The sequence below is a fragment of the Vulpes vulpes genome, chromosome 5 (assembly GCF_048418805.1).
Source record: "Vulpes vulpes isolate BD-2025 chromosome 5, VulVul3, whole genome shotgun sequence".
NCBI lineage: Eukaryota > Metazoa > Chordata > Mammalia > Carnivora > Canidae > Vulpes > Vulpes vulpes.
In genome coordinates, this window is record NC_132784.1 from 114,445,174 (window position 1) to 114,458,947 (window position 13,774).

The following is a 13,774-nucleotide window of genomic DNA, read 5'->3' on the forward strand; positions in this document are numbered from 1 at the left end:
TTGGAAGTGACTTTATATGCTGGTTATTCCAAAATCCCACCCAGTGCAGGAGTCACCCTCTGCCATGGTCATGGGAGGAGTCTGTTCTTTAGGGAGCTGAGTACCATAGGAGTCAGTACAACAGGAGTCCCTACCAGGAACTCAGTACCCCAGGAGCTCAGAACCATCTTAGTGTCATTATTAATATTTCTCTTCCTGTTGAGTTAAAAGCCACTTTCATGGCATTTACCTTTTGGCCCGGGTTTTGTTCCCCCTTGTGAAGCCACAAAGGGTATCTCTGTTCTTTTCTCAGAGGGAGTCTGAGATTGCACTGAAAGCCTAATCCCCAGGGATCTGGATTTTTTTTCTTTTCCTCTATCTAGGAAAATAAGATCACTGAGCTAGAACATGAGACAGAGCGGCTCGTAGCTGATGACCACTATGCCAAGGATGAGATTGCTGCTCGCTTCCAACGGGTGCTTGACAGGTCAGGCCTGAGCAAGTGTTTTGTGAGCTAAGGAAGACATAGCAGAGCAATCTCTTTGCTAGCATGGAGGATGGGGGTCACACTCTGAGTTCTTTTCATTTCTAAATGCCTAAAACTATCTTGTGACTTGCGAACATTTCTGATCCAGGCTCAACAGAATGAAAGGCATGGAAAATAACTTAAAAATTACTGACTTAGCCTCTATATTTTATATTTGAAAATAATGAGACTATGCAACAACTAGATCTATCAATATAATATGCACTATTATATGTAATATATGCATGCATATAAAATGTAATATTATAATATACAACTAAATAATATATAGCTATGTTATATGTAGTATAAAAATTTATAAATAGTGAGAAGAGAAAGGACAGGTTGGCAAACGGGAAGATTGCAGATATGGCATCAAAGCTTGGTGGGAGGGTCAAGGGCAGAGAGTGATCCAGCCTCCTCCCCCAGATGGAATGCTCTTAAAGAACTGCTGGTTGCTGAGCGAACAAAACTCGGCAACTATACTGACCTTAAAAAGTTCTACCATGACCTTGAGGACCTGGAGGAATGGATCAGCGAGATGCTGCCTATAGCCTGCGAAGAATCCTACAAAGATCCCACCAACATCCAGGCAAGTTCAAAATAGGAATTTTGGAAAACTCTGACAAACCCAGGTTGTGGGGTGAAAGGTCAGCTCCCTACACAGAACGCTTCCTCACTGTTGAGACCACTGCCCTGCCCTCAGGAGCTTCCAAGTCTAATGTGAAGGGGCGGGTCTTTCAGAAGGCACCATTAGTTATAACAGAACATTGACTCTTTCTTAGAAACAGAGTTTATCTAACTTGCTTCCTTAGATTATAGGGTAATTTGGCTTCTGCTTTCCCTTCAGAGAAAATACCTGAAGCACCAGACCTTTGAAAATGAGGTCCAAGGCCGAGCCGAGGAGGTGAAGGAAGTCCTCGATTTGGGGAACTCTCTGATTGAGCGAGATGCATGTGAGGGCAATGAAGAAACCATGAAGGTAGGGGTTCTGCTCAGGGTTTGGCTGGTTTGGGCTAAATGCACATTCGGAGAAGCCTCTTCCTCCTTCAGCGTTTCCACAGGTGGGGATGCGGAGTGTGTTCTGTGGTTAACAGTCTTCCCTCTGACCGTCCACAAAGAAGGTGGGAAACCACGATGCTCAGACCTTATCACTTACGTCAAACTCAGTATCTAGGATTCTGAGAAAGCTTTAGACCTACATCCCAAGTGTCGTCTTGCTTGTTCGACATTTTCTATCCCTGATGCCAAGAGTTTGGGCATTTAGGCACGAGTCTTTGTAAGCAGCCAGGGCCCTTTCCTCAAACTTTCTTCCAACACCTCCTGTTGTTTTCCCAGATTAAGCATAACTGGTTTAAAATGTACAGCATTCAAGTACTCGTGGATTTTGGCTAGTTATGAACTCCCAGGTCTACAGTGTCTTTTCAAGTTGTCATAGGACTCAGGATCCTAAAGACCATAGTGATCCCCGAGTTTCTTTGGGTTAGACTCAACTGGAAGAGCTGGAGGGACACTGGAACTACTTGCTTGAGAAAACAATTGACAAAGGACAGAAGCTCAATGAGGCAAGTCGCCAACAGAGGTTCAACACAGGCATCCAGGACTTCAAGTTCTGGCTTTCAGAGGTAATCACACCCAGAATGGTGGGGACATGGGAACTTAATAAATACTTGCCCGTTAAATGGCTTTATGCATGAACAATTTCCTTAACTTTATTGGGAAATGTTGGGGGACACGGTTGCTAATGTTGTCCTTAAAAACAGTTTGCATCTGGCGTCTTCATTGCATATTCCTTTATTCCCAGGCAGAGACACTGCTGGCCATGAAAGATCAGGCCAGGGACTTGGCTTCAGCAGGAAACTTGCTCAAGAAACATCAGCTTTTGGAAACAGAAATGCTGGCCCGAGAGGTAAGCAGTGTTAGAATCTCATTGCTCTGGGCAGAATGGAAATGCTTCTGACCCTCTTCTCTCATCTTAGAAGGCCATTTGAGAACACTGTCTTGCAAACCGGCTGTGTTCTCAGCCAGTGATCATTATAACCAGGTCAAATCCATAAGCTGCTGAGCTGCTGCAATGGTCACTGCTAAGCAATTATCATGAAGCTGCAGATTCAAAGGAAGAGGATCCTAAAGCTATCTTGTCTGCCTTTTAATGATGGATGCACATAAATTCACTATCTACCAAAGCTCATATTTGATCTGGCCTTTGAAAGAAAATGGAAGTTTATTTTACATAATTATAGAGAGCAAAACTATCAGAGGGGGCTGTCATGTGCAGTGAAGTTGAATTATGTATACACTCTGGAAATTCTGTGGAGAATTTCAGTTGCATTCCAATATCAAGCAGAAATGTATCTTGGGAGCAATGATAAACACGTTGGCAGGTATTAATTTCATCTTGGAGAATTTTATCTTACCAATTTTATTTGGTGGCAGAGATATGAGCAGAAAGGACAAGAAGTCAAAGTCTTTCTAAGTTCAGAGCTTTAGGACTTGATGACATTCCCCCCGACATCACTAGAAGGGCAGCGTGAGCGTGAAAACAGACAGAAGGGGCTGGGTGTGTCCTGGACGTGGCCAGCCTCGGGATGGTAGGATAGAGAAGCTTTTGTTGAAAGCTTCTAACAGCTAATCTGCATCAAATTCAGTACAATGAGGAAGACGATCCTGGTTGGAGACACACACTTATTCACGCTCATTTTCCAGTTGGGGATGGGAGGGAATACCAGAAGGCGAACGGACAGGTTGAGCATCACAGTCACATCCCTCATACTGCCCTCTGATCTGGCCCTTATCGGAGCCGAGTTAAAAGAGCATATTTATCAAATTGACTATCTTCAAAAATAACCTATTAAACCCAGTCTTTGAACTTGCACTAGTGGTTAAAGTCCAAAGTCTACTTTTTTTAAAAAATATTTTATTTATTTATTCATGAGAGACACACAGAGAGAGAGGCAGAGACATAGGCAGAGGAAGAAGCAGGCTCCAAGCAGGGGGCCCAACATGGGACTATATCCTGGGTCTCCAGGATCATGCCCTGGGCTGAAGGCGGCACTAAACCGCTGATCCACCTGGGCTACCCCCAGGGTCTACCTCATACCTGTACCATTCTGTTCACTGAATACACCTGGGCTTTTTAGGATGCACTCAAAGACCTGAATGAGTTGGCCACTGACCTGCTCTCCAGCGGGACTTTCAATGTTGACCAGATTGTGGAGGAAAGGGATAATGTCAACGAGCGTTTCCTGAACGTCCAGAACTTGGCAGCAGCACACCACGAGAAACTAAAGGAGGCCTATGACTTGTTCCAGTTCTTCCAGGACTTAGATGATGAGGAGTCGTGGATAGAGTATGTACCGCCAACGCAGGCTGCTTAAGTAACCGAAGAGCAGAGACCATCTGCCAAACGTGTTCCTTCCTATTTGGTACTGAAGTGAAATATCTAATTGCTTCTTACAGCTGGTATTACTTCTTAACCATGTTTGCCTTAGCCTCAAGTTAACATTGGTTTTATTTTTTTTTTTTTATCAGATTACTTCATTGTATGCAGGCACAAGGAGACAGGCTTGGAGAAGTGGGGAACAATTCACATACAGTCGGGGAACAAAATTAAGCCATGTGCACTTGTTCTAGATGGTTCATAGAATGTGTAATATCTGAATGAGACAGCTGGGCCTTCACAACTGACTCAACTGATGAGATCTTTGTCATTTTTTTTTATTATTTAGATTCTAGTTAGTTGACGTACAGCGTAATATTGGTTTAGGGATAATACCGAGTGCTTGTCACAACAGGTGCCCTCTTTAACCCTCATCACACACCTAGCCCATCCCGCATCCACCTCCCTCCATAAACCCTCAGTTTGTTCTCTTATGGTTTGCTTCCTGCTTTTTCTATCTTTCTTTTCCTCTTCCATTATGTTGACCTGTTTTGTTTCTTAAATTCTACACATGAATGAAATCATATGGTATTTGCTTTTTTCTATCTGACATGTTTTGCTTTGCTTAATACCCTCTAGTTGCATCCATGTTATGCCTTGTGTATCCTGTGTATAGTAGGTATCACCGAACTGGACACAAGACAATATTACCCAGTACCTGCCATGGTTTCATTACTAATTCTGCTTTTGTTGTAAAAAGTACTATTGGGAAAATCTTAGTAAATCAAATTCCCATTTAACCTGCCTCATCGCATTCCTCTTCTACAAATCTGATGATTCTTGCTGGTAACCAATGAATTAGGGGGAAGCCTGATACATACATAGGGCAGCAAGTAAGACACTGTAGGAACTTCTAGAAACAATGAGATAATATATTCTTGTCTGTAGTCTTTTTACTGTCCTTTGTGGTGCTGTTCAAATATTTTATACTTGGAACTAATCCAACTGTCATGATACCTACAGTATCAGCTATCTATACCCATTCTACCCAAATTCGTTATTGATATTAATAGGCAAAAGTAATAAAGGCCATGAAGGTCATATATGTACATAGGGTCATTCATTTGTGAGCATACAGTTTTTACATTTTTTTTGAAAGAGAAACATTAGTGTGTCGTTTTGAGCAAAGAAGAAAAAATGAACAGATAGGCAAGGGAACGAACGGGAAGGCTGGGACAGCCATGATATAGTGGGAACCCATATGTTATTTTCATTTATATTGTCAGAAGTTTTGCAGAAAGCCTTGGGTACTAATTATCTTTGTGGTTACTGACACCCAAGTGTTCCAGAATTTACCACCTCCCCACCCCCAGCCACACACCCACTCTTAGAACACTCTTGCTTTAGGATAGTCTCACGTGTCTAAACTATGTTTTCCATTTCCTTCCTTGGTCCCAGGGAAAAATTGTTAAAAGTGAGCTCCCAGGACTACGGGAGGGACCTTCAGGGGGTTCAGAACTTGCTGAAGAAGCACAAGCGCCTCGAGGGGGAGCTGGTGGCCCACGAACCCACCATCCAGGTAGGAGGAGTTGTATTCTAATAGCAGTCCCCGTACTATGGGAAGTGGGGTGATGGTACACAATATGGAGGTGGCACGCAGGGTCCCGGGAGCTAGGCACAGAGCTCACAGGCATTCTTCCCTCCTCTCATGTTGCCCATAAGTAGAAGGACTCTGCACAGGGATCTGTGCTTTTCCTTGCAAAGGGCGCTTTCAACACCCCAGTCACTGTGGCTGCTGACTAGGACGTGGGCTGGGATATCTGGAAGAGCTGTTCTTGAGCCGAGCCACAGGGGAAGAAGACCTCTCTGGGTCTGGCTCGGCAGCAGTGCCACCATGAATAATCCATGATCATGGAGTGCAGCCTAGTGCAAGCACTGAAGTTGCACGAGGCGACCTTTAGCATGGTGGGCTTCATTGCAGGCATCTTCATTCTCCCATGATTTTCAAGACACCCCCAAGTACCATGAAGTTTATAAATGACATGGAGTGTGGGAAGGGCTGGACACCTGGCCAGGGAGCTATGAGTCAATGAGGAGAGTCTGTGGGGCAATGTGCCATGGGGGTGTGTGTTCTTCAGAATGTGCTGGATGCAGCACAGAGGCTGCAAGACAAGGCTGCTGTGGGGCAAGAGGAGATCCAGGAGCGGCTGGCTCAGTTTTTCCAACACTGGGAGAAGCTCAAAGAGTTGGCTGCCACGCGGTGAGTTGGCGATAAGAGGCCCCACTGTCTTCCTGGGTTGTTGGTGTTGGGCTTAGCATTGGCTGCTCCCCTCCACTCCCCATCTCTCTTTATCATCAAAGTCCCTGCTCAGACGGCAATCTTCCATGCAGCTTGCCCTACTTACCCCAGGAGGACGCGGGGAGGTTGTCTCCTCTGCGGCCTGAACACACGTCTGCTCCCATGCTTACTTGCAATTGTCATTTATTGTCATTTATCATTGTTGGCCTCATATGCCAATCCTTCACACCAGGGCCTGCCCCTTGGGTTTCTTTTACTGTGTATGACCCCCCCCCCGCCCCAGGCTTAGTGCTGTGTGCAGCTCCTAGGAGTAAAAGAACAAAGAGGTATATTTTCTTCCTGATACCATACAGCCAATGAGAACCATATAGCCATATATCCAAACAGAATAATTTCTGCCTATGATAGGTATGTCTTCCTGGGGAAAACAAGGAAACTTCTAGCATCACGTGGTGCCTTCATTGGATAAGAGGAGTGGTGGTGCTTAGAGTATAAAGAGATACTACTTCACTGATGCTCTTCTCCAGCTCTGATGTTTGGGCCCCCATGTTTGGACAAGGCTCCCCTCCCCCAGCAAAGATTCCCAGAGAGCAGATTATGCCACAAAACTGACTGTCCGGGGCCAGGGCCTCCGCTGGTTCACAGGACCTCAGATTCGATCGTTCTGTGGCCTAGTGCAGTGGTGGCTGTGCTGCTCTCTGTGCTCCCCTGAGTACTGGTTTCTTCTCGTCCTCCCTGGGCTCACCACCCTGCTACAGAGGGCGTCAGCTAGAGGAATCCTTAGAGTACCTGGAATTCATGCAGAATGCCGAAGAGGAGGAGGCTTGGATCAGTGAAAAGGAAGCTATGGTCACCGGAGGGGCTTCTGGAGACACACTGGCCACTACTCAGGTGAGCAACAAGTCGAATAACTAATATCTTCCCTTTGGTTTGAATCTTTTCTTAAGTAGTAGATGTTTTCCTCTATGAAAAGAATCTTTCCCCTGGTGGGAGAAAAAGATGATGCAAATATGGATACTCCTGTCAGTTTTAAATATGAAAAATCAAGACCCAAAGATACAATCCTGGAATATATCAGGTGTGAAGGCAGGACTCAAAGCTCAATCCCATGATTTGGGATTTTGTCATCATAGTGACAGACCTTCCCTCATAGGGTGAGGTTTCCTAAAAATTCCCTCAGATACTAACGTTACACTGACTTGGAAAGATTCTTATGCCTGGGCATTGGTTGCAGTTTCTAGAAAATATAATTTTATTTTTATTTTTTATTTTTTTTTTAGAAAATATAATTTTAGAAGGGCTACTTGGCAGGTAGACTACTTTCACAATTTAGAGACATATTTGTAAATATGGTATAGAATTTCCCAATAAAGAAATGAATCTGTGTGGCCTTGAGTTAATATGGAGTTCTAGAGCTTTTGAGTGATCTTAAGAAAATAATGTTCTTGGGACCTTGAGATCTGTACCTAATAGCCTTAAAACTTAGGGATTTACCAAGAATTCTCTGTGGAGTTTAATTTGCTCTTATGTGATGACATAAGGAAAGCCTTACACTGGCAAGAGAAAGCTTAAAACCTGCATAGCATAAAATTCGCACTGCCAACCCCTTTCCTTTGAAAAGTCATTTGGGACATGTGCACACATGCCACACATTTAAGTGGTTTAAGTTTTCATATCACACACTCCCAAAGGCTTCTCTTTTATAAATGAAATCTTTTGTCTTGAGAATTGTGGATACACATGCAGTTGTAAGAATATAGAATTCTTAGGGAGGATTATAGAATATAGAATAGATCTATAATCTATAGATTATAGAATATAGAATTCTATAGAATATAGAATTATAGGGAGGCCCCAGGTACCATTTACCCAGGTTCGTCCAGAGGTGACACTTACCAGGACACTGGCCCCTATGTGGTCAGGATGCAGGACATCACTGTCACCCTCTTCCCTCCTGTCTCCACCCCCTTCCTTATTCCTGGGCAACCACCAATCCTTTGTCAATAATTTTTGACATTTCAAGCATATTGTATAAATGAACTCATAGAGTATGTCACTTTTGGGGATCAGCTTCTCATTCAGCGTAGTTGTCCGGCGATTCATTCAGGTTGTGTGCAACAATAGTCCACTCATGCTGGGTAGTATTTCATGGTATGGATGTACCCATTTAATCACTTGGATGTTGAAGACTATCTGGATTTGTCTCCACATTCAAGCTGTTATGAGTAAAGTTGCATTCAGTATTCATGAAGAAGCTTCCATGTAAACCTGAGTCTTCATTTCTCAGAAATAAATGTCCAGGAGTCCAATTTCTGGGACATAGGATAACTGCATATTTTGTTTTCTAAAATAAATTAATAAATACATAAAAATGTAAAAGCACAAAGCTGTTTCTAGAGTGGTTGTACCATTCTACACACTCACCAGCTGGGTATGAGTGATCCCAACTTTCTCCCCTTCCTTGCCAGGATCTAGTGCCGTCATCGTCTTTATTTTAGGCCATCTGATAGGAGTGCAAGATAGCTCATTGTGGTTTTAATCTGTATTTCCCTGACGGCTAATTTTTTATGTGATTTTTTTGCTGCTTATCTCTTTTCTCCATTGAAATGTCTCTTTGCCTCTTTTGCCCATTTTCTGATTGGAATGTTTGTTTGCTTTAACTGTTGAACTTCTGTGCTTTGCGTCAAATTTTAAAACTTTTTGCCTAGCCCTAGATCATGAGATCTTCTCTTATGTCTTCTTCCAAAAGTTTAGAGAGTTACATTTTAATTTTAAGTCCACAATCTGTTTAGAGCTCACTGTTGTCTGAGATGAGAGCCAGGGCATGGCTCATCTTTTTACAGGTGTGAATGTGCCACTTTCATACCTGCCCACACCACTACATCTGATGTGTGATTTTTGTAGACAACATACAGTTGGGTCAGATTTTTAAGCCCATTCTGCTAATCTTGATCTTTCAATACGTGTATTTAAGCCATCACATTCAAAGGGTCGTCTTAATGAGTTTTTGCACTAACATAAAAATTCCAGGAAAAGATTTAATGAGTTTTATTGCTAATACTCCTCACTATTACCTTAAGATATTTATCCACATAGCCATTCTATGTCATCTTTCATGAAGAAAAAATTGACCTTCTGAGTTTTTGGTTTCCTGGGCCCATAAAGATTGGCTAATATAAGAAAAGAGAGTTGTTTACCTATTGTTGAATTTCAATTTCCTTCCCATGATCTCATCGTCTCCCTTCGTTTAACATCTAAGAAGAAGAGAAGATATTTCCGATCAACTTCTTGCAGTTATGAGATGTATTATAGATATATTTAAACCACGTTTTAAGCTTTTGGCCTTATCAACTTTTAAAACAACATTAAGGAGGCTAGTTAAGAATGTATTTTAAAGAGAGACATCTGGATTTTACTTAAAGGAAACTTGTGTTTGATGTGTGGTACCTGAGCTTCTGAGGTGTCCAAGGAGAAGCATAGAAAAGAGATTGGAAACAGAAGGTGACAGTGTTGAAAAGACTTTATTTCATGCATTATGAGTATGTGAAAAGATGGCTGAGTCAGTCTATTTTATATAGTGGATCATGTTCCAGTCTCCATGTACAGTTTCTGCATCAGGATAAAATAGAACAGGGCACCTGGGTGGCTCAGTGGTTGAGCTTCTGCGTTTGGCTCAGGTCATGGGATCGACTCCCTGCATGGAGCCTGCTTCTCCCTCTGCCTGTGTCTTTGCCTCTCTCTGTGTGTCTGTCATGAATAAATAAACAAAATCTTTAAAAAATGATGAAATATGACACAGTCATACAAGATCATGTAGCTCACCTTGTATTTTAAAGAAACAACCATCTTATTTTAATGCCCAAGAAATCATGTATGGAAACCATGTATCAGAAATTCTTTTATTTTCAAAATGTAGTGGTTAAAAGTCTGGTAGTCACATGAAACCTGTTTCTTCCTTTGGCCTGGTTAGTATGTGATGTAGAAGGAAAAGTGGATGGGGTGCCTTTGTGACAAGGTGAGGCAAAGGCAGCAGAGAAAGCCCAGGCCCTTGAGGATGGGGGGTGATGGGCAGAGCTGGCTGGTCTGGATAACACTCAGGAGAATACAGAGAAGGAGGAGACACAAAACTCCCGGACTTCGTCTTGACTCCATTCTCCATCCTTCCAGCAGCAGGTAGACACAGAGAAAGTTGAGAGCGAGATTCAAGACAGCTCAATGTTCTCTTTAGCTGCCTTTGGGTCAGTTCTTTTGGTTTGTTTGTTTGTTTTGTTTTTAAGATTTTATTTATTTGAGAGAAAGCAAGAGAGAGAGAGAAAGAGCATGAGCAGGAGGGCAGGGACAGAGGGAGAAGCAGACTCCCTGCTGAGCAGGGAACAGGACTCAGGATTCGGTCCCAGAACTCTGGGAGGCAGACACTTAACCGACTGAGCCACCCAGGTGCCCCTAGCTCAATTCTTAGTGTAAGATAATACTTATTATCTTTCCATTAGGCATAACGTTCGATGGAATTATATAAATTTCGAAATAGAGGAATCCTTATATATTACCTTGACCAAACACTCTCATTCCAAAGTCCAAAAACGCCTAAGTTCACAGAGTAAGTTAGAAAGACTATCACTGTATTCCTTTGCCTCCTTCTTTTCTGGTAAGATTGCCCTTTTTGGCGAGTAAAGAGCCTTGGGAGAGGCATTGAGTGGCATTATGCAGGAGGTGGACACGCCTCTACTCCAGCAGCATAGCTGAATCATCCCTGTGGGTAGTAGTGTCAATGGGAGTCAGAATGTGGATGGGATAGATTGTCCAGGCTTGGATGTGTTGATTCTCACTGACTCATTCATACAGAGCTTGCTAAAGAAGCATGAAGCGTTGGAAAACGACTTTGCTGTCCATGAGACCCGAGTGCAAGGTATATGTGCTCAAGGAGAAGACATCTTGAATGAGGTGAGCAACTCGGGGATTCCAGGCCAAGCTCATTTTCCAAAAGGGATTGGTCCAAATACAGAATAATGAGCAGTGCTAAATCACACTGAATTTTAATAATTTCTGCCTAAGCTGCCTTGTTTTGCTCTGAGCAAGTAATTACCTATTCAGTCGCTGCTTTTTGAAAATTATTTTTTTCAAGTTCTTGTAGGGATACCTCTCAGATGTCCTTCAATCCTTTCTTGACCCTCCTACTCATTGTATGCAGGACATGGCATTTATAAAGGTCTTATGACATGCTTTGATTGTAGAGTGTTGCAAAAATGTGAAGAAGTTTCTTCATATGCCTGTAGGGAGAGGACCAGACTGAAACTTCTTTGTGACTTGAGAATCATTTTTTTAATTTAAATGCTTGTTTTTACAAACCCTCACTGGTCTAAGTGCTATACCAAGAACCTTGGACAGAGGGGACTCCAACTAAAAAGGCCACAATAATGTGGACAAACACAAGTAGATCTCCCAAATGCTAGAGTGGAAATAACCATCCTGGACATGGAGGAAAAATATGGTAAGTGCACTAGACCCAGAGGACAGTAGTTATGTATTTGGAATGAGAGACATGGCACCTTTTTATCATGCTAAAGAATTCCAGCTTCTAGCCCTAGACATCCACCCACGTATCTGTCCCTCCTCTCCTCTCCACCTTGATGTCGCAGGAGAAAAGTCAGCAGAAGGAGAAGATTTCTGCCAAGATAGAGTCTCTGAAAGAAAAGATCCCTTCTCTGTCCAGGGCAATAGATGCTTGGAAGTTGCAACTGGAAGATGATTACGCCTTTCAGCAGTTTAACTGGAAGGCTGACGTGGTGGAGGCCTGGATAGGTATGACATGTGAGGGCCAGGGTCCTTGGGTGTCAGAAATGCTGGTAAATTCCATGGATAGAAAGGCTCTGGGCTTTTCTCAATTCCCATGGGAAAAGAGATACTCCGTCCTCACCCACTCCTACCTTTTCTAGACACAATTATACTCTCATGTGCACACCTGCCCCAGAAAGCTTGCTGATGGGTGACTGAGGACCAGAATTCCAGAAAACACAATTTTGAGGAATTGGTGATTTTGTGTTTAGTATTCAGAAGGACAGAGCCATGGCAAAACATTCTAAAATACAGTGTGTTTGATCACTCGCAATTTATGTCTAATCTGCACTTTCCCTTCGGTTTTCAAAACACACAGAGGTTCCCTTGGCCCTAGCTCTGTTCCCGCCACTGCTATGCTGCAAAGTCCAGAGAAACCATCCATCCATCCCCGCTGCTCCCATATTCCAATAAATGATCCATTCCCAGAGTCAGGACACTCTCGTAGGACTTAGAGTAAATATTTCTTTTCTCCTCAGCAAGGCCAAATCAAGAGCAACTACCATCCCCTCTAATAAATCCCCTTTGCTCTCTAGCTGAAAAGGAAGCAAGCCTGAAGACCAACGGCAATAGTACAGACCTCGCCGCCTCCCTCACCCTCCTGGCAAAGCAGGTGAGAACAGGGCAGCTCCTGGCCCACATTCATGGAAGCTGAACATTAGGATTATCCCATTCCCCGATTCTGTGGTTATTATCTGTAGGCTCTAATGTATCACTTTCATTTTTTAAAAATTTTTCTTTATTATATCTTTATATTATATTCCATTAATACCTTTTTATATCTTTATCATTTTATTTTACTCTCTCTGGGGTTAACTTATCTTTTTAAAACATTTCTTGAGGTGGTTATTTAGATCGCCAAATATTTGGCCATTCTGCTTTTCTAGCATCTTCATGTAAGGATATAAATTTCCCCCTAAGCAGAGCTTTACCTGCACCTCATAATTTCATATGTGACTTCTGCTATTATCACTCAGTTAAAATGTTTCTGTTATTTCTAATTTCTGCTTTAACCCACTGGTTATTCCATAGTGTATTTTGCTAAATTTCTAAATGTTTGGGAATTTTCTTATTATCTTTTTTTGGCATTTATAGCTAGTTTAATTCCACTTTGTTTTAAAAACACATTCTATATTATTCTAGAAGCTTGATTTACATCCACCAAATGGTCCATTTTGGTAAATAGTCTATGTATAGTTGAAAAGGATGTGTATTTTACAGTGGTTTATATTACCTGCCAGATATTGGTTGTTAATCATGTTATTTAAATACTTTATTATTTTTATATATTTTGAAACTAGGTTTAAAGTTGTGTTAACATTTACAATTATAAATCACCTTGATGAATTGATACTTTTAATCATGAAATTTTTTTTCTAATAAACCAAGGATTACCTTGGTTTAAAGTTTTCTTTTTCATGTACTAGAGAACTAGGCTTTTTGTTTTGTTTTGTGTTTGAAGTGTATATCTATTTCCATCCTTTGGTTGTTGTTTTTTTTCTTTTTTTACATTTATGTCTTTATATTTTATTTCTTTGTTGCTGATTTGATACACTTATATGCTGCAAAATTATTACCATTGTAGCACTAGCTGACACCTCCATTCCATCACGTAATTAATACTTCTTTTTTTGTGGTGAGAACATTTCAAATCTATTCTCTTAACAAGTTTCAAGTATATAATACTTACTGTTCTATTAGCCGTATATTAGATTCTCAGAACTAGCCATTCTTTTAGTCGGAAGTTTCTATCCTTTGA

The 13,774-nt window shown here is 41.9% G+C and overlaps 1 protein-coding gene across 1 annotated transcript in view; it reads left to right on the forward strand.

Moving 5' to 3' along the window:
- Positions 1–13,774, forward strand: part of SPTA1 (spectrin alpha, erythrocytic 1) — a 64,822-nt gene that overhangs the window by 39,512 nt on the left and 11,536 nt on the right. The window contains exons 30-41 of the mRNA XM_025986323.2: positions 363–466; positions 935–1,097; positions 1,356–1,487; positions 1,993–2,130; positions 2,310–2,414; positions 3,646–3,854; positions 5,343–5,463; positions 6,023–6,144; positions 6,942–7,074; positions 11,026–11,128; positions 11,815–11,982; positions 12,552–12,628. Of these exons, the coding sequence (XP_025842108.2) occupies positions 363–466; positions 935–1,097; positions 1,356–1,487; positions 1,993–2,130; positions 2,310–2,414; positions 3,646–3,854; positions 5,343–5,463; positions 6,023–6,144; positions 6,942–7,074; positions 11,026–11,128; positions 11,815–11,982; positions 12,552–12,628 (1,575 nt within the window). The remainder of the gene's footprint in view (positions 1–362; positions 467–934; positions 1,098–1,355; positions 1,488–1,992; positions 2,131–2,309; positions 2,415–3,645; positions 3,855–5,342; positions 5,464–6,022; positions 6,145–6,941; positions 7,075–11,025; positions 11,129–11,814; positions 11,983–12,551; positions 12,629–13,774) is intronic.